Source organism: Glycine max, chromosome 20 (assembly GCF_000004515.6).
Source record: "Glycine max cultivar Williams 82 chromosome 20, Glycine_max_v4.0, whole genome shotgun sequence".
In the NCBI taxonomy this organism is placed as follows: Eukaryota; Viridiplantae; Streptophyta; class Magnoliopsida; order Fabales; family Fabaceae; genus Glycine; species Glycine max.
The window spans coordinates 33,055,837-33,079,834 of record NC_038256.2 but is presented as its reverse complement, the minus strand read 5'-3'; the positions used below and the strand labels follow the sequence as shown (position 1 = coordinate 33,079,834).

At 34.9% G+C, this 23,998-nt stretch overlaps 1 protein-coding gene across 2 annotated transcripts; it reads left to right on the top strand.

Moving 5' to 3' along the window:
* Positions 1-702: 702 nt before the first annotated feature.
* Positions 703-18,063, top strand: LOC100788113 (paladin). Of its 2 annotated transcripts, XM_003555713.5 has the most exons (19): positions 703-974; positions 1,069-1,200; positions 1,431-1,502; positions 1,737-1,807; positions 1,943-2,042; positions 2,133-2,231; positions 2,549-2,675; positions 8,361-8,494; positions 8,570-8,629; positions 8,832-9,067; positions 10,232-10,661; positions 11,393-11,716; positions 11,853-12,455; positions 12,545-12,718; positions 13,862-14,092; positions 14,175-14,458; positions 14,818-15,102; positions 15,360-15,482; positions 17,381-18,063. In XM_003555713.5, the coding sequence occupies exons 1-19, from the start codon at positions 822-824 to the stop codon at positions 17,511-17,513; spliced, it is 3,771 nt and encodes a 1,256-aa protein (XP_003555761.1). In that variant the 5' UTR covers positions 703-821; the 3' UTR covers positions 17,514-18,063. The 2 variants fall into 2 exon arrangements, with proteins under 2 accessions (XP_003555761.1, XP_006605769.1); XM_006605706.4 differs by lacking the exon at positions 8,570-8,629.
* The last annotated feature ends 5,935 nt before the right edge of the window (positions 18,064-23,998 follow it).

The following is a 23,998-nucleotide window of genomic DNA, read 5'->3' as shown; positions in this document are numbered from 1 at the left end:
CCATTATAAATAAAAAATATAATTTACATATTAAAAAATATTTATTTATTATATATTTTAATTTAATTCATACATTTAAAATATTTATTTATTATGGTCATATAAAATTAAATATTTATTTTATATACAAATTAAAATACTAAATTTTAAGAGTTTGTATTAAAAAAAATATTTGGGGGTCAATTTATTCTTTTTAAAAGAATAAAAATAATGCTGTAAAAAAGAAATAAAAATGAAGACATGTAAAGCATTAATCACTTGTTTGTTAGCATCACTCAATATGTAAAAAAGGATTCTAACGACAATTGTTCCAAAATGGTGGTTGTCATCAGAGAATTTTTAATATATATTTTTTCTTAACTTTTTAGTTCATTAGAAGAACAAAAAATGAACTATGTATAATTTGAAATTTGGCTTGAAGCTAAATAAATAAACTTGATCAATAATTTATGGTGTTTAATGATCAAACTCAAATTACATCTAAATAATTTAACTTTAACTTCATGTTGGTTAAAGAGTTTTTAGTATGTTAACATTAAACATTTTTAATTTTTCAAAATAAGCATTAGGTGATTGTTATGTATTTAATGCAACAAATATTAATGTTTAATTTTGAAATCAGTGTCATAATTACACATTTATTTTGGACAGATAGCAAAAGAACAAAAGGGTGAGGACCTCATAAAGTTGTTTTTAAGTCGGAACGTGAATGAAAACAGAGTAGCAGCAGAATAAAGTTTGGATTAGGATTAGGATTAGGAAAGAAGATAAAATAGAGAGTGATGAGAGTTGTTTGAACTTTGAAGGAGTAGTAGTAGAAGATGACGTCGATACCGAAAGAGCCAGAGGAGGTGATGAAGCGTAGAGGAGGATCCGTGTTGGGAAAGAAAACCATTCTCAAGAGCGACCATTTCCCCGGTTGCCACAACAAACGCTTGCATCCTCACATCGATGGCGCTCCAAATTACCGTCAAGTACGATCCTTTCTTTTCTTTTCTTTTCCTCACTCTGTCTCTTTTGCTTCTTTTCAATTCTCATCATCTTGATGCTGCTAACTAACTCTCTCAGGCTGAGTCTTTACACGTGCACGGTGTTGCCATCCCAACCACCGATGGAATTCGAAACGTTCTCAAGCACATTGGTGCTCGAGCTGAAGGCAAGAAAGCGCAAGTTCTTTGGATTAACCTTCGTGAGGAACCGGTATGTATTTTTATATTTATATATATTGCGTTAATTTCCTACTGAATTATACTCTTCTGGTATCTGATATCCTCTACTTCAATATATTTGTGGCTGAGTTTTTGTTTGGCTGACATTCGTTGAACTTTTATTCTTCTGGCTCTGAATCTGATGATTGACTCTGTTTCAGTAAGATTCTCAGCAGCATCTATCTCTCTTTAATTTTCTTTCTCTTACGTTCTTGAAATCAGGTTGTGTACATTAATGGACGTCCCTTTGTTTTGCGTGACGTGGAGAGGCCGTTTTCCAACCTTGAATACACGGTATGTCATTGTTAAATTCTTATTGCTTTAGTTTGGGATATTAATTTTTTTCTTTGTGGTCCATATTCGTGAAGTTATCATTTCTTGGTTCTAAGCTGGTTGTCAACTTGATGTATTGTGATCTGTGATGCTCAGTACTTTGGGATTAACTTGTTTCAGTTGAATTGAGTTCATTGATGTTTCAGCTGAAATTTGCCTGGCTTTTAATTGTTTTGCCACTTTGTACATAATCAGGGAATTAATAGGGAAAGAGTTGAACAAATGGAAGCTCGATTGAAAGAAGACATTCTGATGGAAGCTGCAAGGTATGCCTGTGGTTCCTTTCAGTATTTTCCTTTCCCCTAGTATGTGCTGTGGAATTCATGGCATGGATGCCTTAACTGTTTATCTAAGTTTGCATTGCATGACAAGCAATCTTATTTTTTGAAATGGCACAACAGATATGGAAATAAGATCCTTGTGACTGATGAACTGCCAGATGGTCAGATGGTGGACCAATGGGAATCAGTGTCATGTAATTCTGTGAAGGCACCACTAGAGGTATGGGTTAAACTTATTTACAGTGGGGGTGTGATTCTACTCAATGATTTTGCTGAACAAAATGCGCCAAAGTTATTTTCTTGGCTGTAGGTGTACCAGGAATTGCAAGTGGAGGGATACCTTGTTGACTATGAACGCGTTCCTATAACTGATGAAAAATCCCCAAAGGAACGGGATTTTGATATTTTGGTTAGTTCTTGTGTATTAAATATTACAAGTTTTGTTGCTTGGCAATTATGATTGATCTCGATTCCTGATTTCATCCCATTTGTTATACTCTACCTATTTTGATGCCATTTCCTGGATATGTATTCCCTTCATCCAATCAAGGGCTTGGATGATGTAGTATCCTTTATTGTCTGCTGAATGATTTTCTAATAAACATTGTGATAATATTAATATATTTTATTTTGGTACAGTTACAGTAGTTATTGACATTGCAGAAAAACTCATATTTAGTTTCTTGAAACCAATGACTTCATGTATACTCTTCGTCTTGATTTTAGGTTCATAAAATTTCACAAGCTGATGTAAATACAGAGATCATTTTTAATTGTCAAATGGGGCGTGGACGAACTACAACTGGAATGGTCATTGCAACTTTGTTTTACCTCAATCGAATTGGAGCTTCTGGTACCTATTTTATTTCATTTTGAACTTTTCTTATATCAACTTCTTTACTTTTATTTTCCATTTAATTTCATTTATATCTTTGTTCATCCCACAAATTTGATCTCAAGTAAATGATCTTTTGCATAGTTACATATTTAGCATCTGATATTAAGTTGTATATTTTTCTGTTTGATGAAAAAATGATTATTTTTTTAAGATGCACTGTTTTGCCACACTGATACCAAAGCACATGAATAAGCATTCCAGTATTTAGTTAAAATGAAATGTCTATAGGTTTTTCAATTTATGTGGCAATTTTATTGTAAAGCAACATTAGGCAGCAAGTGCATCCTTTTAGTACTTAGAATGTGTTTGAATAGTCATCAACCACATTGAACACCAATGACCATGAGATTGGGATTGGTGTTCAACATGCATCAGAAAGTTACAACGAAGTAAAACAAACACACCCTTAGTTGTACTACCGTCTACCCTGGTTGTGTTACATGTTATGAGTTTTCTGGAAGAACAGCTAACTATTTCTCTAGATTCTTGTTTAAAGTCATACTTACAGAAATACAGGTCTTTTCTGAAGAGTATATTTTTGTTCATACTACTTCTAGGTTACAAGGTTAGTGTCTGGCTAATGACCACAAGATTGTTAAGTGAGTCAATATAATGTATGAATGCTACCATATTACCAGAGAGCACTAACCTACAATGACAGTAAGAAAAAGCTCAATACACCCATTGGATTGAGCAATGATGGGCTGAACTAGATAGTAGGTCGGGACTATCTCTCTACAAACCCTTACCCATACATACATAAACGATTAGTTCCAAGAAATTGAGGTTATGATGCATTTGGTAAACATGTTAGGATGGATCAGAACATGTGTTCCATTTATAGGTTTGGTACTTTGGTTTATTTTAAGAATAGAAAAGAACTGGATACAAGGTTAAATAAGTTTTGTTCAGATGATAGACGACGATGCATGAAATGGAAGAAAGATTTGTTCAGATGGAACAAAAACTTGCAAAGGTTGATGCACTTTCAGACATGGTGGAGGGTGTTTCTAATCAGCTGCATCAGCTAGCGTGCAAAAGGTATTATGCCTCCATGAATCTTGGACATGGCTTCAGAGAAGGGCACCACCATACATGCCATATAGATCACCTTCCAGATTTTGAGGCGTTTGCAACAGCATAGCTCCTTGGCAGAATTTAATAATGTGTTTGATGCGAATTCTTGTAAACTTCGCTTATCCAAAGACTATCTTGTCGATGCTTATTTGGCTGGTCTGCAAGATGAATATGTTGACCCAATCTGTTTATTCAAGCCAAGAACCATGAGAGAAGCTTGCAGCTTGGCACGTCTACAAGAAATAAGCTTCAACGACATGATGAGAGGAAAATGGCTACCAAGAACTAGGGGTGATCATGGATTGGATTTAGAATCCATATCCACTTAATTGGATAAAAGTGGTTTGGATTTTTTTTGAAACCTGTTTAAAATGGTTTTAAAATCGGTTTATAGTTCAAAATCATTTTAGTTTTAAATCATAAATAAAATTTTTGACCTACTTTGGCTAGGGCTGCTTTTAGCTAACATCCATCACAACTTTTTTTGGTTGACTTCAACTAAGGTTATTTTCAGTTGATGTTGACTGGGGCTATTTTTGGCTGAGGTCGAAACTATTTTTTGGTCGAGGTCGATTTGGACTTTTCGGTCAATGTCGGTTGGCGATGGGTTTTGGCTGACATCGGTTGGGACTATTTTCAGTTGATGCCAGACATGGCAATTTTTTTGTTGACATAGGCTAGGGTTTTTCGGTTGACGTTGGTTAGGATTTTTTTGATTGACGTCAGTCGATGATATTTTTCAGCTGATGTCAGCTAGGGTTTTTTGGTTGATGTCAATCGATGATATTTTTGGGTCGACATTAGCCAGAGCTATTTTTTTGGTAAACATCAGCTAGGGTATTATTGACACAAGAGATATTTTTTCGGTTGATGTCAGCTAGGGTTTTTTGGCCAATATAGGATGATCGACCTAAAAGCCCTAATCAACGTCGACGAAAAAAAATACATCGGTCGATGTCAGCCAAAAAAATCCTAGCCGACATTGGTTTCAAAATAGCATTGGCCAAAAAATAGCCTTAGCCGATGTCGATAGAAACAAACCCCAGACAATGTCGATCGGAAAATAGTCTCAGCCGGCACCAACCGCAAAAATCCCTAGTCGATGTCGACCGAAAAATAGGCTCGGCGAATATCGGCTGAAAAACATCATCAACTGACATCAGCTAAAAAACCTTGGGATGACATCAACCAAAAACATCATCAATCAACATTGGTCGAAAAAACTCTAGACGACATCGCTAGAAAAATAACCCCGACCAACGTTAGTTGAAAAAATCCTAGCCAACGTTGTCCGAAAAGTAGCCCTGACCGATGTTGGCTGAGAAACATCATGAACCAATGTCGGCCGGAAAAACTTTCGGCTGATATTTGTAAAAAAAAAGCATTAGTCGATGTCGATCGAAAATAGCTTCGGCCGATGTTAGCCAAAAATTTGCCTTTGACCGACCTTGACTAAGGTTGTTTTCAGAGGAATGCTTTAAAATATGAAAATCCAATGAAGTATCCAATCCATATCCAAATAATTGGATTGGATTTAAAATCCAAAAAACTGGATTTGGATATAAAACCAATCCATTAAAATGGATTAAAAGTGGTTTGGATATGGTTGGTTTTATATAACTGGATTTTTTGAACACCCCTACCAAGAACATGAGTTACATGGCTCCTAGAAGCAGTAATACAATAGAAAGTACCCAAGATAACTGGAAGTCCAGCAAGAACGCATTAGTAGAAAGTGAGTCCCAGCCAAAAGAGAAGTCAGCAGCAGGGACACTAAGTAACATCCCTCTTCCCCCCAAGAATTCATCAAGAACGTTGAAAGCTTTAACTGCAGAAGAAGTTGATCATAGAGCTCGGAATCGTTGTTTTTTCTGTCCTGATAAGTTCACCAAGTACTGTAATTGTCCTCAGTGCAGAAGGATGCAATTGCAACTCATTGAGCTTGATGAAGAAGTTACTGTAGTAGAAGAAGCTGAATGTGATAATGAAGATAATCATAACACTTCCTTGCTTGCAATTGAAGGTGTGGAAAGAACAACTTCTATGAGAATAAAAGGGTATGTGGGATGGAGAACACTTCAAATCCTCATTGACAATGGCAGCACCCATGATTTCTTGGACTATGATTTGGCCAAGAGGTTGTGTTGGAAGGAGAATGGAGCTGAATTATCTTCAGTGGAGTTAGTTGGAGTAAAAAGATTGAAGGCGTATGGTATGTGGAAGAATTTTAAATGGAAAATGCAGTGTGAAGATTTTACCTTTGATTTGAGGATGATGTTGCTAATCTTGAGAGAAAACCATTATTTTGTGAAGAAAAGTATGTGGACATTTGCAGCCAACAAGTTGGAGTATTTGGGGCACATTATTAGCAAGGGAAGGGTTTCTACAAACCCTAAGCAGATTCAAGCTATAAGTGATTGGCCAAAACCTACAAATATGAAGCAGTTGCGAGAATTCCTCTGGCTAGTTGGTTATTTTTGGTGCTTCATCAAGAATTATGGAGCTTTGGCCAAACCATTGACCAATTTACTCAAGAAAAATGGGTTTAATTGGTCCTAAGTCGGCGTCTCAAGCCTTTCAAATACTGAAAAATGTGCTTGTTTCAGCACCAGTTTTAGCACTCACAGATTTTTCAATGGATTTTGTGGTGGAAACGGACGCTTTTGGAGATGGAATTGGTGTTTTACTTATGCAGCAATGGCAGCCTTTGGCATTTTTCAGCAAGGCACTAGCACCAAGGCATCGATACCTTTCAATCAGAATTGATGGTTGTAGTCTTAGCAGTGGAGCATTGGCATTTAGAGAGAAGGAAGTTTATAATTCGAATAGGTCAACAAAGCTTAAGTATTTGTTGGGTTAGAAGTTAAAGACTTCATTTCAGATGCTTTGGTTGGCAAAGTTGTATGATTACAAGATTCAGTATAAGAAGGGCAATGATTGTTATGTGGCTGATGCACTTCCTAGGTTGCCACCTCAGCAACTAATGCACATGGCACTTCATACTTCAACCTCAGAATTTCTACAGAAAATTGAGAAGAGTTGCGAGCATGATGCAGACTTGCATGCCTTAATGTCTCATTTAACTTGGAAGGGAGGTAATTTGGGACACTACACTTGGGATGGCCAACTTTTGAGGAAGAAAGGAAAGTTAGTAGTGGGCAATGATGTTGAGTTGAGGCAACAATTAATGGAATGGATGCATTCTAGCCCTCAAGGAGGTCATTCAGGGGTGCAAGCAACATATTAGAGATTGAGATCCCTATTTTGGTGGAAAAGGATGATTAAAGATGTTCAGGATTTCATTGAACATTGTGATACATGTGCATGGTGTAAGTATGATACAATTGCCACCCCTAGACTTTGCACCCTCTTCCAATTCCTAGTCGGATTTGGGAAAGTATAACAACGGGTTTTATTGAGGGCCCTCACAAATCCAATTGCAAGGACACAATTTGGGTTGTTATTGATCGAATGAGCAAGTATGTCCATTTTGTGGCCCTTTCACAGCCATATATAGCGGCAACACTTGCTCAATATTTCATGGACCAGATTTGCAAACTACATAGAGCACTAGTTGACATAATTAGTGACAGGGATCCTGTTTTCGTGAGCAATTTTTGGAAGGAGTTCTTAAGAAGGTCTGATGGGGAATTTCAGATTGGCCAATGGGTGTTACTAAAGCTTCAGCCCTATAGACAGATTTCTGCAGCAGCAAGAAGCTCTCAAAAACTTGCTCCTAGGTAATATGGGCCTTATAGGATTCTGGAAAAAGATAGGTCCAGTTGCCTATAAGTTACAGCTTCTAGAAAACTCTCGAATCTGTTAGATTTCAACTTAAAACCAATTGACACTAAGTGAAGTTGTCCAACAGATATATAAGCTGCACTCCAAGAACTGAAGCAGGCAATGTGGGACTTCCTAACACCCCCTCTCCACAGAGGCTTGCCAATACAGGCGAGCCTTCTAGAATAGGCAAGAACTAAGATGGGCTATAGGCTCTGATACCATGTTAGATTTCAACTTAAAACCAATTGGTACTAAGTGAAGTTGCCCAACAGATATATAAGCTCCACCCCAAGAATTGAGGCAGGCGATGTGAGACTTCCTAACAGAATCCACTCAACATTTCATGTCTCCTTACTCAAGTTATGCCTGGACCCCTCTGTTAAGTAGAGGCATCTTCCCATTGATTGGTCAGTCATACCTAGTTCTATGTTTCCTGAAAAGATTCTCAACAAACGTATGGGAAGGAAGAAGAGTCGTATTATCACTAAAATTTTGGTGCTGTGGCGAGGTTTACCTAATGAGGAGGCTACATGGATTCCTTTATTCAATATCCCATTCTCTTCCCTCCTATCAGCATACCAATTGCTACCTATTAGGGTATTTACTGAATAATCCTTGTTCACTTAGAAAGATAACTGGACCTAAGCTTACAATTATTGAATTTCTTTAATAATTTCAATCAATTTATCCTTACTTCTTTGTCATTCAGTTTAGACCATAGGGTTACCAGTTGAATTTTCATTAACAAAATGTTGGATTTATCCAAATACATGATAGGGATTCCAAGAAGCAATTCAGTTGGTAGAGTTTCTCAATGCTTGACTAATGTTGCTGACTATATACCTAATTCAGAGGAGGCAATTCGAAGGGGAGAATATACAGTCATAAGAAGCTTGATTCGGGTGTTAGAGGTATTGGTATCAACTTTAATATTTCTTTTAGACAATATAACATATGTTTGTCCTAAATAGTTGACTTACTTCCAGGGTGGTGTTGAGGGGAAAAGACAAGTGGACAAAGTCATTGATAAGTGTGCCTCAATGCAGGTATCTGTTTTGAGGACAGCCTCAGTATCCCAAGCGAGTAGTCTCACACCCAAAGGGTTTGAGAAAACCTCGCAAGGACAGGAACCCCCCTCCTAAGTTGGTTGTTTATACTGTTTCTTAGATGTTGCAAATTTCTTGTACATGGAGGTTGGCATGTATCATAAAATTTCCTCATTTAATTCTTGTTTTGCTTTTATTTCAGAACTTGCGTGAAGCAATTGGCACCTACCGTAATAGCATTCTGCGGCAACCAGATGAGATGAAAAAAGAGGCATCACTTTCTTTTTTTGTGGAGTACTTGGAGAGATACTACTTTCTAATATGTTTTGCTGTATACATACATTCAGAAATGGCTACACTCTGTTCTTGTTCTGCGGATCATAGTAGTTTTACTGACTGGATGAGGAACAGGCCAGAGCTCTACAGCATTATTCGCAGGTTACTTTTCCCCCCAATAATTATGTGAAGTCTTAATTTTGTTGATTTTCTTTCATAGTGTGACTTGGTCTATGGACTTGTATCTATTGGTTATTGAATCAAACTGATTGTGACTAGTGAATTGTTTCCAGCCAAGAATACCTACCTAGTATCAAGATTGTCAAACTCGATAGTCTGTGTAAAATTTTGGAACTTTGGTAGAGACTTGACTTGTAAAATCATTAGAGTTTGCCTAATATAAAAATAACATTATAAAAACTATTAGTGACATATATGCATAAAATAATACTCTTAGCACAATAATAATTCAACATTTCAACTCCATAATAAAGAAGAGTAGCAACCCACAATAATAAAGTGTGATAATACAATAGTGCTAATTAAGATAAAACTACATAAATGATCAAATCATTTATAAGTTCATAAAAACATAAGTTCCAAAACTGAAAGCATTTCAAAAAAGTATTTCTTCAAATCATTTGCATCCTAGTAAAACAGTCACTGTGGGGTCAATGAGAGGCAAAAATTACATTTGACTCCTTATGAGATATTCACTACATTTATAGTTTATGGATTTTTTTGGTTGATATTTATTAGAATTGGGAATGGACTAGGCCTAACTCAATAGTCTCAAGCTCAAAAGTTAGCTTAAGGGTGGACAAAGTCATTAGAATGAGTATTTGGTCATATCCTTAGCCAATGTAGGATCGTGCCACACCTCTCATACCTAGGCCTGTACATTTGAAGGACAAGGTTTTTAGGATTGGACATCTACTTATGGCTCAACATTAGGATTGAATTGGTTTTGATGCTGTTTTATAGTTGGGAATGGATTGGGCCTAACTCAACCCCAAAAGCTAGCTAGCTCAAGGAGAAAGGATTGCTCAAGCCATGATAGGGTATTTTGGTCACGTCTCTAGCTGATGTAGGATCTTAACAGTATTCACTGAAAGCTGCTATAGAGTGTGCTAACAGTATGGTCCTTTCTTATCTAGTGTTCACCCCTCTCATTAGTCATTACTTTCTTGAAAAAAATTCCCTTCATATAAGTAGGACAATTATTCATGAATTGGATTTCTGATTGTATTTGTTAACATGTTGATCTTATGATTGCTAACATTTGGCATGAACATTTATTTCCTATGCTGCTTATTTGCATTGCAGGTTGCTGAGGAGAAATCCAATGGGTGCACTTGGATATTCCAGTTTGAAGCCATCTTTAAAGAAGATAGCTGAATCTACTGATGGTCGCCCTTCTGAGATGAGTGTGGTTGCTGCCTTGAGAAATGGCGAAGTTCTTGGCAGTCAAACTGTTCTGAAAAGTGATCACTGTCCTGGATGTCAACATCCAAGATTACCAGAGAGAGTGGAGGGGGCACCTAATTTCAGAGAAGTTTCTGGGTTTCCAGTTTATGGGGTGGCAAATCCAACTATTGATGGTATTCGATCTGTCATTTGTAGGATTGGTAGCTCCAAAGGTGGAAGCCCAGTACTTTGGCATAATATGAGAGAAGAACCTGTTATTTACATCAATGGAAAACCATTTGTTCTTCGTGAAGTTGAAAGACCATACAAAAACATGCTGGAGTACACGGTAAAAATTACTTTGAATCTTTTTGCATACCTCTTCAGTAAACTTTCAGGTTAAGGAAAGGGGTAGTGCAGACTAGATGTTGATTTTAGAAAAGTTGGCCTCTCATGTGGTTTGCAATTCACTAGTTCATATTTGGCTTTCCAAAATTATCTTGTAGACTGCAGTATGTCAATAGGATGTCATACTGTTAGGCATGAGCTGGTGCATAATAGGGAGAATGAGTGTCACTGGCATGGTGATACGTGTGTACAGTTGTTGCCTTTATTATTTCTGCCAAAGATGCAATTGTGTCATTATAATACCGTCTGCTAGCTCTAAACTTCTTTACCTTGTAGTGAGCACAGCACAGTTTCACTCCAAAATAATATTATGAGATAAACTGCAGAACTTATAATATATGGTTGTCATATGATTTGCTCTACCTATCATACCCAAAGATTGAAATATGCACTTCATAGTTGAGTGTCAGCTGTAGGGGATATATAACTGCAGATGTGCACGTACCTACACATACAGCATTGGTTGGATGCAATTTGACTGTATAAAATCTGGTCAAATTCCCTTCACTTTGTTTGCTGCAGATTAGGGGAAATGTAAAAAAATATACACATTCTAAGATGTGTATCTAATAAGTAGAATCTAAGATGTCATTTGGTGCCTCATAATTTCACAGCAGTTTGTAAATTTTGTGCCAAATTGTCTGAATTGGATATTGCAATTTGTGCTTTCAGGGAATTGGTCGTGAAAGGGTGGAGAAAATGGAGGCTCGATTGAAAGAAGATATCCTACGAGAAGCTGAACAGTATGGCAATGCAATAATGGTTATTCATGAAACAGATGATGGGCATATATACGATGCATGGGAGCACGTCACTTCTGAAATGATTCAAACCCCACTTGAAGTTTTTAAAAGCCTGGAGGCTGATGGATTTCCGATTAAGTATGCACGTGTTCCCATCACCGATGGAAAAGCTCCTAAAAGCTCTGACTTTGACACTGTGGCTTTCAATATTGCTTCTGCTGCTAAGGACACTGCTTTTGTTTTCAATTGTCAGGTAGTTTCTTAATCCTTTATCTCCTCTTCTGTATTCTTTGTGGACATCTTCATTCTATATTTCTGTCTATTGGTTCTTGTCTTGCCTAGTATTTCCCTTTTCATCTTTTACGGCTAATATTCCTTTCATATATCAGATGGGTAGGGGCAGGACAACCACTGGCACTGTCATAGCATGCCTTGTGAAACTTCGAATTGATTATGGAAGACCTATTAAAATACTGAGAGATGATATGACCTGTGAAGAAGCAGACGGGGGTTTCTCAAGTGGAGATGAAGTTGGGGGCTATGTTACTGCATTAACCCCCAATACTTTGCAAATAAAGCCTGACGAGAAACAAAGCCATGCTTTTGGTATAAATGACATTCTCTTGTTATGGAAGATAACAACATTTTTTGATAATGGAGTGGAGTGCCGGGAGGCCTTAGATGCTATTATTGATAGATGTTCTGCACTTCAAAACATTCGCCAAGCTGTTTTGGAATACAGAAAAGTATTCAATCAGCAACATGTTGAGCCTAGGGTAAGGAGGGTAGCATTATATCGTGGTGCTGAGTACTTGGAACGGTACTTCCGTCTTATTGCTTTTGCAGCATATCTTGGAAGTGAAGCATTTGATGGGTTTTGTGGACAAGGGGAATACAAAATGGCATTTAAGAATTGGATGCATGAGAGGCCAGAGGTGCAGGCTATGAAATGGAGCATCAGATTGAGACCAGGGCGATTTTTCACTGTCCCTGTAATTTTTTTTTTCCTAGTTAAAATTATTTTTCTCCTGCCCCCAAAGGCTTGAAGTAATTAATATTGCCTATTGTCATTTAATTGTAGGAAGAGTTGAGAGCACCACGAGAGTCTCAGCATGGAGATGCAGTAATGGAGGCTTTTGTCAAAGCCCGGAGTGGTTCTGTTCTTGGAAAAGGCTACATACTGAAAATGTATTTCTTTCCTGGTCAGAGAACTTCTAGCTACATGCAAATTCATGGTGCACCACACATTTACAAGGTAAGCCTGCACATGTAAGGACTGCTAAAGAAACAAACTATCATCAAATTTGTGATCCAGAGGGTCAGGCTTCACATTCAGTGGAGACCTACAGGATCATAAGTTGTAGGTGGTATTAGCATCTTTAATGTGTTATTGGTGTAAGTTTATTCATTGAAGAGTGTTGTTTTCACAAATCGGTTGCAGATTTCATTCTGATATTTGTTATCTTGTAATTGGATAATTTCATTTTCTGTTGTTATTCATTTTCTTATTGAATACGTTAGAGGTGGTTTTGAGTATCCTTTCTAGTTATAGAATAGCAAGTCTTTTCATTGTTTTATTAAATTTAAATGTTATCGTAGTGACATATAAGCTTGTAAATTTCATCTCGATATTTCTTTTATCAACATATGTGGTATCTTTGCCATGCTGCAACCAAAAGAATTGGTTTCAGAGTGCAATGTATACAGGGTTTCTCTGTCCAAAAGCTGGTCTCATTGTTTTAAAAACTGAAACTTACCCATTGCCAGATTGATCTGTTGAATTGTGAACTAGCTTGGCTATCAGTCTTTTGCCCCTGAAGATTGAGAACAGTGAAAAATTTGTCAACACTGGATTTAAACAATCAAAATACAGTTATAAATTTATTTTTATCAGTACGAATTCTAATCCATAAGTTTATGTATCTAATATCAATTTCTTCTTTTGATCTAATAATATATGAGCTTTACAATTACATCAATATTTTACTTGATTAGGAAAGCTTAGGGCCATTTTGTTTGAGAAAATGTTTTCTATTTTCATTTTATGTTTTAAGTTTGTATAGGAAAAGTGAAAGTAAAAAATGGAAAGAGAAAACAATAAAAATTGTTTTTACTGTTTCCTATATAAACTTTTGAAAACAGGAAACAAAGTGAAAATAATGTGGCATTTTTGTAAATAAAAGTGAAAATAGAAAACGAAAACAAAAAAGTAACTACTGACCTTTGAGAACTAGTGAAGAAGCCTTATGATTTGTCCTTTGTACGAGTGTGTGAATTTGTACATGCTTATTATTTTTTTTTCTGTGCATTATGGGAAGAGTATAATCAATGGAAATATAGTGTGGTATGGTGACTTTGGAAGTATCATTATGCCTAAAGCTTTTTTTCCCTGTCCAAGGTTGATGAATACCCTGTGTATAGCATGGCAACTCCAACCATCTCTGGTGCGAAGGAGATGCTATCCTATTTGGGTGCTAAGCCTAAAGCAAATGTCTCATCATCTCAAAAAGTGATATTGACAGATCTGAGAGAGGAAGCAGTTGTCTATATCAAAGGCACTCCCTTTGTCCTGAGGGAGTTGAACAAACCTGTTGATACACTCAAGCATGTGGGAATCACTGGTCTTGCGGTATGTCATCTTGTAAAATGTGTCTATTGGAACATATCACAAAATATAATGTGTTGCACAACTCATGGGAACTGCAATGCAGGTGGAACACATGGAAGCACGATTGAAAGAAGATATACTAGCTGAGATTAGACAGTCTGGTGGGCTGATGCTGTTTCACCGTGAAGAATATAATCCTTCAACAAATCAGTCCAGTGTGGTTGGATACTGGGAAAATGTTTTGGCAGATGATGTGAAAACACCTGCAGAAGTTTATTCCACCCTGAAAGATGAGGGATATGATATTATCTATTTGAGGATACCATTAACAAGGGAGAGAGATGCTTTGGCCTCTGATATTGACACAATACAGTATTGTAAAGATGAGTAAGTATCCTTACTATGCAGTGTGTTAAGTGTTTATAAAGTTTGCTGATATTATTTTTCTGTGTGTGTCCATAAATACATTAACCAACCTGTTGATAATTTAGCAGCTTACTTTCTTTCCATAATGCAACCACTAGATTCTAGTATTGTAAATTTGTAATGGTTGGGATTATCACTAATGTATGGTGCTACTATCTAATGGGTTAAGGGCAGCAGAGATAGGAGTTGCTTTGTTCTTAATATGTTCCATGGGCATCTGTCTGCATTCTGTTTAGGAACAATATAATCAATTGTTATTCTTTTGAAGTAATTCCTAGTTTAAATTTAGTAATATACTTCTAAACTCTTGCCTTTTGTAGCTCTGCAGAGAGTTACCTTTTTGTATCACACACAGGTTTTGGTGGAGTTGCATATGCAATGGCCATAATCTGTGTTAGACTAGGTGCAGAGGCAAACTTTGCATCCAAAGTCCCACAGCCATTGTTTGGTCCTCACCAATGGGCAGCAACTGAAGAGAACTTGCCCTCTCGAGCTTCTAATGAAGCAGCACTCAAGATGGGTGACTATCGTGACATTTTGAGCCTTACAAGAGTCCTCATACGCGGTCCCCAAAGCAAATCAGATGTTGATATTGTTATTGAAAGGTTATCAGCCAAAATTTGATCCCAAACTTTACTACCTATATGATATTACCTATAAGAAAACATGTTTATTATCAAAGTGGATGCCATAATTATGCTCTTCCAGACCTAATTTTACCTTTGCAATTACTTTTTGTTTTGATGTTTGTGGTTATTAAATTTAGTAGATTTTGCTTCATTTTACTGAAGAAAAAATAATTTGGAAACAGCTTAAATTATTTATTTTCATTAGATGTACTTAATTTTTCTTTGTTCAATAGATGTGCAGGTGCAGGGCATCTACGAGATGATATTCTTTATTATCATAAAGAATTTGAGAAGTTTACAGATGGTGATGATGAGGAACGAGCGTATCTTATGGATATGGGTGTCAAGGCTTTGAGGTAAACTTACCTACCCCACCCACTCATTGAGGATTAATCAACAATAGTGTTAGAATTGGTACAATTGCACCATTCAACAACATTATTTTGATCAATACAACATTATAATAAATTATTATATAAAACTTGCTTTTGAAGTTTTGGAAAGTTAAAACAAAAATTAGTATATGATCAAACAACTATTACTTTTGTTTCTTTGAAAAGTATATTCTATTTTCTATAAATGTTAATAGTGTAGAAAACTGTTTGAATAACCCATAATATCTTGCAATATTTCAGAGTATCTTTTCTCTTAGGATTAGATTCTCTATTTTCTTAGTTTCTGTGTTTCCTAATACTGTATTATATGATTAGTTAACGTATTTAGTTAGGATTATTAGTAAAAATAAGAGTTAGTACTTCAGGTTTATTAATGCATCACATCAACTTAAGTCAACATCGATTTGATTGAATTTAGTCTTTGTTCACACTTCTCTTCCTTCTTCTACATCTAAAACCCCATAATTATGTGGTATCAAAACGGTACCATTCTTAGGACCTGTCTCGCCGTTCTTGCACTGCCAAGTTCCTAAATGCGGAGCTCTCTTTATTTTTCATGTTTTTTCCCCTTCTAGTTGTCTCTCACATTTGATATTCAGGTGTCCAAGGAGACTCCTCTTTCTTGTTTAGAAGTTACCTATCAGCCTCATAGGCTGTTGGCCATCTTCAACATGTTCACAATGCGACTTTATCAAAAAGGTTTGTTCTATGTTCCTACAAAACCCAGAATCCCACTGCTAAGAAGCTGTTAATGTGCTCTCACATGCATATTAGATGATCTTCTCCTTGCTAGCATGTGAAGGCCTAGCACCACCCTGTCAGTCTTGGTTTGTCTTGCCGCTTCCACCATTTTGTTCACCAACATCCCTTGGATCTATTCTAGGGTTCAACCAATCCTTACCTGGTTCTAGTTTGGGGTTATTGAGAAACCCTATTTGAGTTTGTTGGGGACATGTTTACTGCTGTTTTTGATCCCATTGCTCTGGGACCTCTTTCTCTTAACATTTCCTATGCCTAAAATCCCACAATTCTGACAGATCAAGAACCTACAATCCCAAAAGCTCATTCTATTAGTTGGAATTTCTGACATGATTCCTCATTTTCTGACATGATTCCTCATGCAAGAGCCTTTTATTGCATTATATTTCTACCCCAACTCGAGCACTTGATCGAAGAGGCATTGATACCATATTAAGAACCAACAGTCCCAAAAGCCTTAGTTGTGAAGGTGAAGACATGTAACTGGTTTTATATTAAATTTCTAACAAAAACAATGCTTTGATTGATGAAGCTTTTGAACTGATGTACATTAAAAAATAGAAGACATTGTTGGATTAATAATGTTAAGGAGCAAATAGCTGCTGACCTAAATTATAAGAGATAAAAGAACTAAAGGAAGTCTAAAAGACAGAAATGAGAAAAAGACCGTTCATTCCTTTCTGCAATAGAAATATTACACCCTTTTAAATTGATAAAAGTAACCCTAGATAGACTTGAGCTGAGACAAGAGAGCCCATTTCGGAAAAATAACATATTTACTTAAAAGATAATAAGGGTGTTTACTAAAAGGCAATAAGGCCCAATTTTAATAATAATCATTGAACCTAATGGGCCTATGGGTCACACGTTGAGGCCTGCTATCAAATAATGTGAAACTTTTGAACATGATGTATATGATACATTCAATCCAATGGTGGATTTGATAAGAAATTCATTTTATAATAATTTCAACCCTATGTATATATAATAGTTATACACACACGTGCCCGGAATGTTGGCTTTTATATTTGTTACATGTTGATGGAGGACATATATTATTTTGTTGTGTAGCTATTTTATGTTTCCCCCATCATTTGCAGGCGATATTTTTTCCTTATCACATTCAGATCTTATCTTTACTGCACCTCTCCTGCGAACATGAAATTTGCTGCATGGATGGATGCAAGACCTGAGCTTGGTCATCTATGTAACAATCTTAGAATTGATAAATAATATAGCAGTGTTTATAGTTATGTTAATAATGTACAGTTAGCACTTCCTGTTAAAGTTTGTCCACCAACATCCACTTCTTTCCCCTCTCCCTAGCCTGTTCAATACCCTAATCTAAACATACACACTAGTTTGCAAACTTCTGGCTCATAGGCAAAACAACGCATCCTTGAGTCAGACAGGAGGCTAGCTCTGACATTGGGGGGCAAATATGGTACATAACTGTTGAAGGAGGAGTAATATCTGTTCGCTAAATCAAGAAGTCCAGAGCACAAGAATTTAGAGTTCGCTGGACTCATTAGGCATTAGGTTACACCATTAAGAGACGTTACATATTTTTATATACCGTATTGTATTGCTATTTTAGGGAGATTTGATTATAGGATCGGTGTAGTTAATTAGATTAATTACGAGGTCCTCCATGTCTTTGATTACTAGTTTCAAATCCATATAGTATCTGTATAACCGTTGGAATATGTTAGGTTGTAATTCTGCCTATGAACTTGGATGTATAACCGTATATGAGAAGATATGACCATCAATTTGAATAGTATGAAACTCTCTTGCTAATTTCCCTAATTAAAAACATTTTGAATGCCACGGGAAATTCAGATTAATCACATTATTTGAGATTGAACTTCTTAGACAACTAAGAAATCTACCTACCTTTTTTTTTGGCTCAAAATGTAACCTACCTCTCTTTGATTATTACTAGTTCTTTACGTAAACAGAGTGTTTGAAAATATTATTTTGGTCTTGGTTTGAATGTAATTTGATAAAACATAACAGTTTTTGGAAAATTACTGTGTATTTTGAGAATAAATAGCAAATATGAAATTGTTGACAAAATAAAGGACACGTGATATTTTTCAAAACATTTTTGTAAGAAGATAATAAATAAACAAATATTTATTTGCTTAAAAGTTAATTTTATACATTAATTTTGTGTGGAAAAATAATAGTGAATATGTTGATTTAATTTAATTTTTTAATGTAATTAAATATATATTAATTGTAAAAAAATTCTAACATGAATTGAACAAAAAACTTTAGTAAAAACGTTTATCCCCGTCAATTTAATGTAAAATTTTCTACTTGTTTTTATTAAAAATGTTTATTCCCGTGTATTATATTTTATATAGTAAGTTGAGTCTAGTTTTTTTATTGATATTTTCATGAAATATTAAAATATGTTTTTTTTACTCAAAATTGAAAATGTTTAGATTTTATTCCGGTAAATTTTGTTTGTATATTTTTTATCCTTCCTAAAATTAAAATGTGTCAAAATTTTGTGTTAGCAAATAGTTTCTCTTTTCTACTTATTATTATAAAGAGAGTTATTCCCATGTGTTACATTTTATATATCTAATCCGATTAGTTAAATCTAAATTTTTCTTCATATTTTCATTAAAAATATTCATCTTCTTTTTTAATATTTTTTATACTTTTTACATTAATATAATAAAATATTTAATAAAACATATAAGTTAGGAAAAAGACCGTCATAAAAAAATTCATTTAACATAAAATTATTATAATAAAAAATATAGTTTCATTATAATAATTTAGACATTAATGTGATTTTAGATAAATTTTTCATTCTCATGTATTAAGTGAAAAATTTCTAGGGACTTTTATATTAAATTACAATTCAACCCTTCCCCTTCAAATATTTGCTTTTACAACATTTTAAATCTATGAAATAAATCCTTTCAAATTCTCTCAACAATCGAATGAAATTTCTAATTTATAATTGTTTGGATGTTTTTTATGAAAAATTTAAAATTTTGGAATTTTAAAACAAAATTTTAAACAACTAAAAATTTAGAATTTCAATTTACTTCTAAGGGGTGAGAAATTGAAATTCTCTTCTTCCTTAGGAAACACCATCTGAGCTCTTAAAATATAGGTCGGGTCGGGTGTGAGCACAGGAACACGTGTAAAGCACACTAACCATATCTTCTTCTTTTTTTCATTCATTTTTTTCATCCTCGTAATTTTAATTTTTTTTATTCAAACACAAAATTTTGAAAATAAAAGAATTTCAATTGAAGTATTTAAAATTCTTAGAATTTTAAATTTCTCATAATTTTAAATTTCTCCCTCCAAACACACTCTTAGAATTTAAAATTTCTCAGAATTTAAAATTCATTTTACAAACTGCTTTAGCAATAAGAAATATGATATTGCATGAGCTTTGGGTGTCTATTCAGTTTATTGAACCATTGATAATATCATGTGTGCTTGAAAACTTTGACCTACCTTAATTTCATTCAATTTTCCACACTATTTTTCATTAAATAACGTATTATCATTTTGCATTTAATGGCATTTACTATGATTTTTAAACCCAGCAACGCATCGGATTTATTCCAAAAAGACTCTTCCAATACTACCCCTACTTATCTCCTTTTATTACGTCTCTCTCTCACACACACAAATTCCAGCTATTGAATGAAATTTTGAAAGGATGACAACAATATTATATGCATGTTATGCCATTCTAATTTTTACGTCAGTATTAACTTTGTATATAAAATGGAAAAAATTCATTTTTATCTCTCTAATTTTTTTTTTGTTTTTAATTTTGGTAAAATTGGAATATATCACCGGTTAGGTCTAGGATTAAGTTTGGATTAATTGAATCTAACTTCAATTCAAACAATGGTATATTAATTTTGTAGGGACTAAAAACATATAAAAAATTTACAAGAACTAAAAATGTACTAAAATTTTTACAAGAATAAAAAATAAACATCTTCAATTTGAAGATTCTCATTTTTGTCTTTTTCTTTGTCAACTTTGGTTATCCTCTACCACATTTCTTCTCCTTGACATTGTAATTGGTACAAAAAGCTTGGAAAAATTTGCCACATGAAATGAGCTAATGAGAGGCATATCCTTAATGTCGGGAATAAAAACTAGAGATTGTTGTCATTTTCACTGGTTGGAGAAGAAAATGAAAACATTTATTTGATCGGAGTATAGATATGGTTCAGAGATCCTGCTATTCTAGTAGTTGTCGCCAAAGTTAGGGTGCAGGAGGTGCTTGGCGACGATGATGGAGTGGACCTCGGTACCAAAGCCCTAAGCCTACTTCTAACAACAATCCATGAGCATGATGTTGGGGAAGTCGAGGAAGTTCTTGACACGTTAGTGGTTTTATATAATTTCACCACAAAGAAACTTAATTTTTTAATGATTTTATATAATTTAGGTTAAAATATGTTTTTCATCCCTATAAGACTAAATGTTCATTTTTGGTCCTTGCATAATTTGTTGTATGTTTTAATCTCTGTAAAAACTGTTAGTACATCATCATTAAACTCTAACACTTTATTTGTGTATTTTATTGAAAAAATATTTTTTTATAATTGAATGGTATATATGAAAAATTAATGATTATGTTCTTTTTGAAAGATTAAACAAATACACTTTAAGACTATTAACGAGATCTAGCTCAGTTGGTTGAATAATGTGCATGAGTTGTTGTAAATCTCTTGACATTGTCTTTGATTTTCAAAAATGAAAAAGAAATTCTTTCTTATCTTCTTTCTCTTTCTTGAGGGGGAAAGAGAAAAAAAAAGGATCTTATTGAGGGAGGGAGAATATTCATGTACTTTTTCTAAAATCCTTCACTACATCCAGGATCACAAGTAGAATGCTAAGCAGGGGGAAGGGGAAAGGCTTGGGTTGGGCCTACCTATCCCGATAGGACCTCATAAAGGAACATAGATGTAGAGAGGTTCCATATTGTCGAGGGAATTGCTATTGGCACTACCTATTTTTTGGTTATTGGCACAACCCATGTGGGTGTCTTTTTATGGTATTCCGAAATTGTCCCTTGGCATGAACCAAAATAGTAATGTGGTTGCATTTTGCAAATGGGAGTAAAAAAACATTTAATTACGATTCTGTTAATTTTTTTCATCCCCATTTGCACAATGGAATTTCGTTGAACATTGATAGTTAGACAATGGAAACATGTTTCCTTAATGTTTTTTGTCACCCCCATTTGCGCAATGGAAACACATTTCTGCTATGTAACTATCAATGTACAATGGAAACATGTTTCTGTTGTTAATTTTTTTTTTGTGATGCACTTTAAAAAATGGAAACACATTTTTCTTGTATACTTGCACAATAAAAACATGTTTTTGTTTTGTGGACTTATATGCAAAAAAACAACTACGGAATCATATTTTTGTTGTAATGTTTTGTCTGTCAACTATAATTCACTTGTTAAGGACCTCATTAAATTACTAGCAACACAATATGCATGGCTTACAACAATTAGCAGACACAAATAACAAAATTTATATTCCACACTAACTGAATAAAAACAATAGCTAGAGTTTTATAGAATGTTCAAATACAAGAGGAGTTAACTATAACAACTAATCCTTAGTGATGTCTATGTCATTAATGAGTTGAATTCTTATATGCGTCGCAAGTATGGTCTCTGTCATAAGCGAGCTTCACGTGTGCAATATGTACTCCATTGTAGTGTAATAGAATGTAGGGGACGACCATCCTTAAAAAAAATCTATATTTTCACAAATAAACAATATAGTTGAGTTACTTAACAAATCAATTAATGTTTATAATACTAAAAAGTCTCTTAAGTAGTTGTTGTATACTTGCACAAAGTGATTCCCGCTAACAATCCAATTATAATACAGTGTTGTTGTGCCACAGATGGTGCCAAACTCTTGAGTGGAAAGAAAGTCCAACTTTAGAGCATAGATATGGAAACCAAGACAACATTTTACTGACAAGCAATGACATAAATCATGTTAAGAATGGTTATCCAGTTGTCAACGGATGCTAGTGGGCTAGGATGGACATACAAAGAGTCAAACAATTTAACTAGTCTGTCTTGTGTGCCAAACAACTCAACATATTGAGAATTCCATGTTTGAAGTTCCCGAATCAAGTCCTGTCGAACTAGAGCCCATGATTCCTTACGCTGGCCTAGTAAAATTGTAATTGCCTTGTAACGACAGTTTCCATCGAGTCTCACGTCAACAACTTTTACAATGAATTGTTGTAATCGATTGGGAAATTCATCCATATAACAAATTTTTTTGCCCACTTTTTGTTCTTGACATCTTTGCAAGCCACACTTAGAGTTCCCGAACTATCAACCACTTGTTCATTTCATCGAATCACTCCCACATTAAAGGTTCACGTTTAGTAGATTTCACTGACTTCAGTGCACCCTTTGTTTTTATTTTCTCTAGAGGGGGACACATTGAAGTAGTATCCGAAAATGCAAGTTCACGGACCTTACTCTTCAATGTCATTTTCCCATCCTCATCAAGCTGTCAAAATCTCTTTAATAATGCATCAACCTCATTTGTGAGGGTTAAGTCCCCCCAAGAATCATGTGCATCGTCTGTACCATTAATGAATAACATCTTCTAATGCACATGAACGGGCGACAAAGGTATTGAACCACTTATTTGGCTATACCTAGCAAGTTCATTGGCACAGAGTAGACCATGAGTAGTTCTGAGTGTGCAGCTGCAAGCAAAACTGTCAATACCAACGGTTATAGAGCACTTCAACTCATTAAAGATTAAAATTTGTGCTTTGTTGAAACAAAGTCCCATAGTTTCTTGTAAAATGATGTATTGAACCTGTGGTCAACCACATTGATGATTTTTTGAAACAATGCCTTAAGTTTAGTATGTTGCAGTATAAGCATATTATTCATTGCATCCCAACAAGCAGACAAATCTCCCATGCTATAACGAAGCAACATCTTCAGTCTTGCATGTTCGCCTTCAACCCTATAAAGCAGTTTAGTATAATGTCAACAAAAGATACATAACAAAAAAAATGTGAAACAATTAAGTAATTACAAAAATGTACCTATTAGTTGTTGTGTTTCTAATATGCATAACATGATCAATTCATGCTTGTACAAATTTCTCCTTATGATGCAAAAACCATGTATAATAAACATACTCCCGAACAACCGAATAACGTTCACACATGTTTATAAAGCTTTTCAATTATTACTAATATATTTGTTCATCAGTAGAATTCACCAAGCCTACCCAAGCATCCATCATAGCCTCTTATTCTTAGAAATGTGGAATTCACATAACAAGTTGGTCGAAGAAGGAAAGACAACCTTCAATGCATTCATCAAGGTAAGATCACTATCTGTGACAACAACCTAAGGTAGCACATCATCCTTCACAAACAATCCTTTGACCTTATTTAACGCCCATTCGAAATTGTTCCTCCTTTTAGATTGTAAATAAGCAAATTCGACAGAAAAAATCATTTTTGTTGAAGTCTCACCAATAATCTGCAACAAAGGAAGATGATATTTGTTCATTTTGTAAGTAGTATCATAAATCAACACTGTTGGGAATGAATTTAATAGTTTGATGGAATCTGGATTAGACCATATTATATCTTTGACGACATCTTGAGTGTCTATTCTTCTAAACCAATATCCATATTGATTGTGT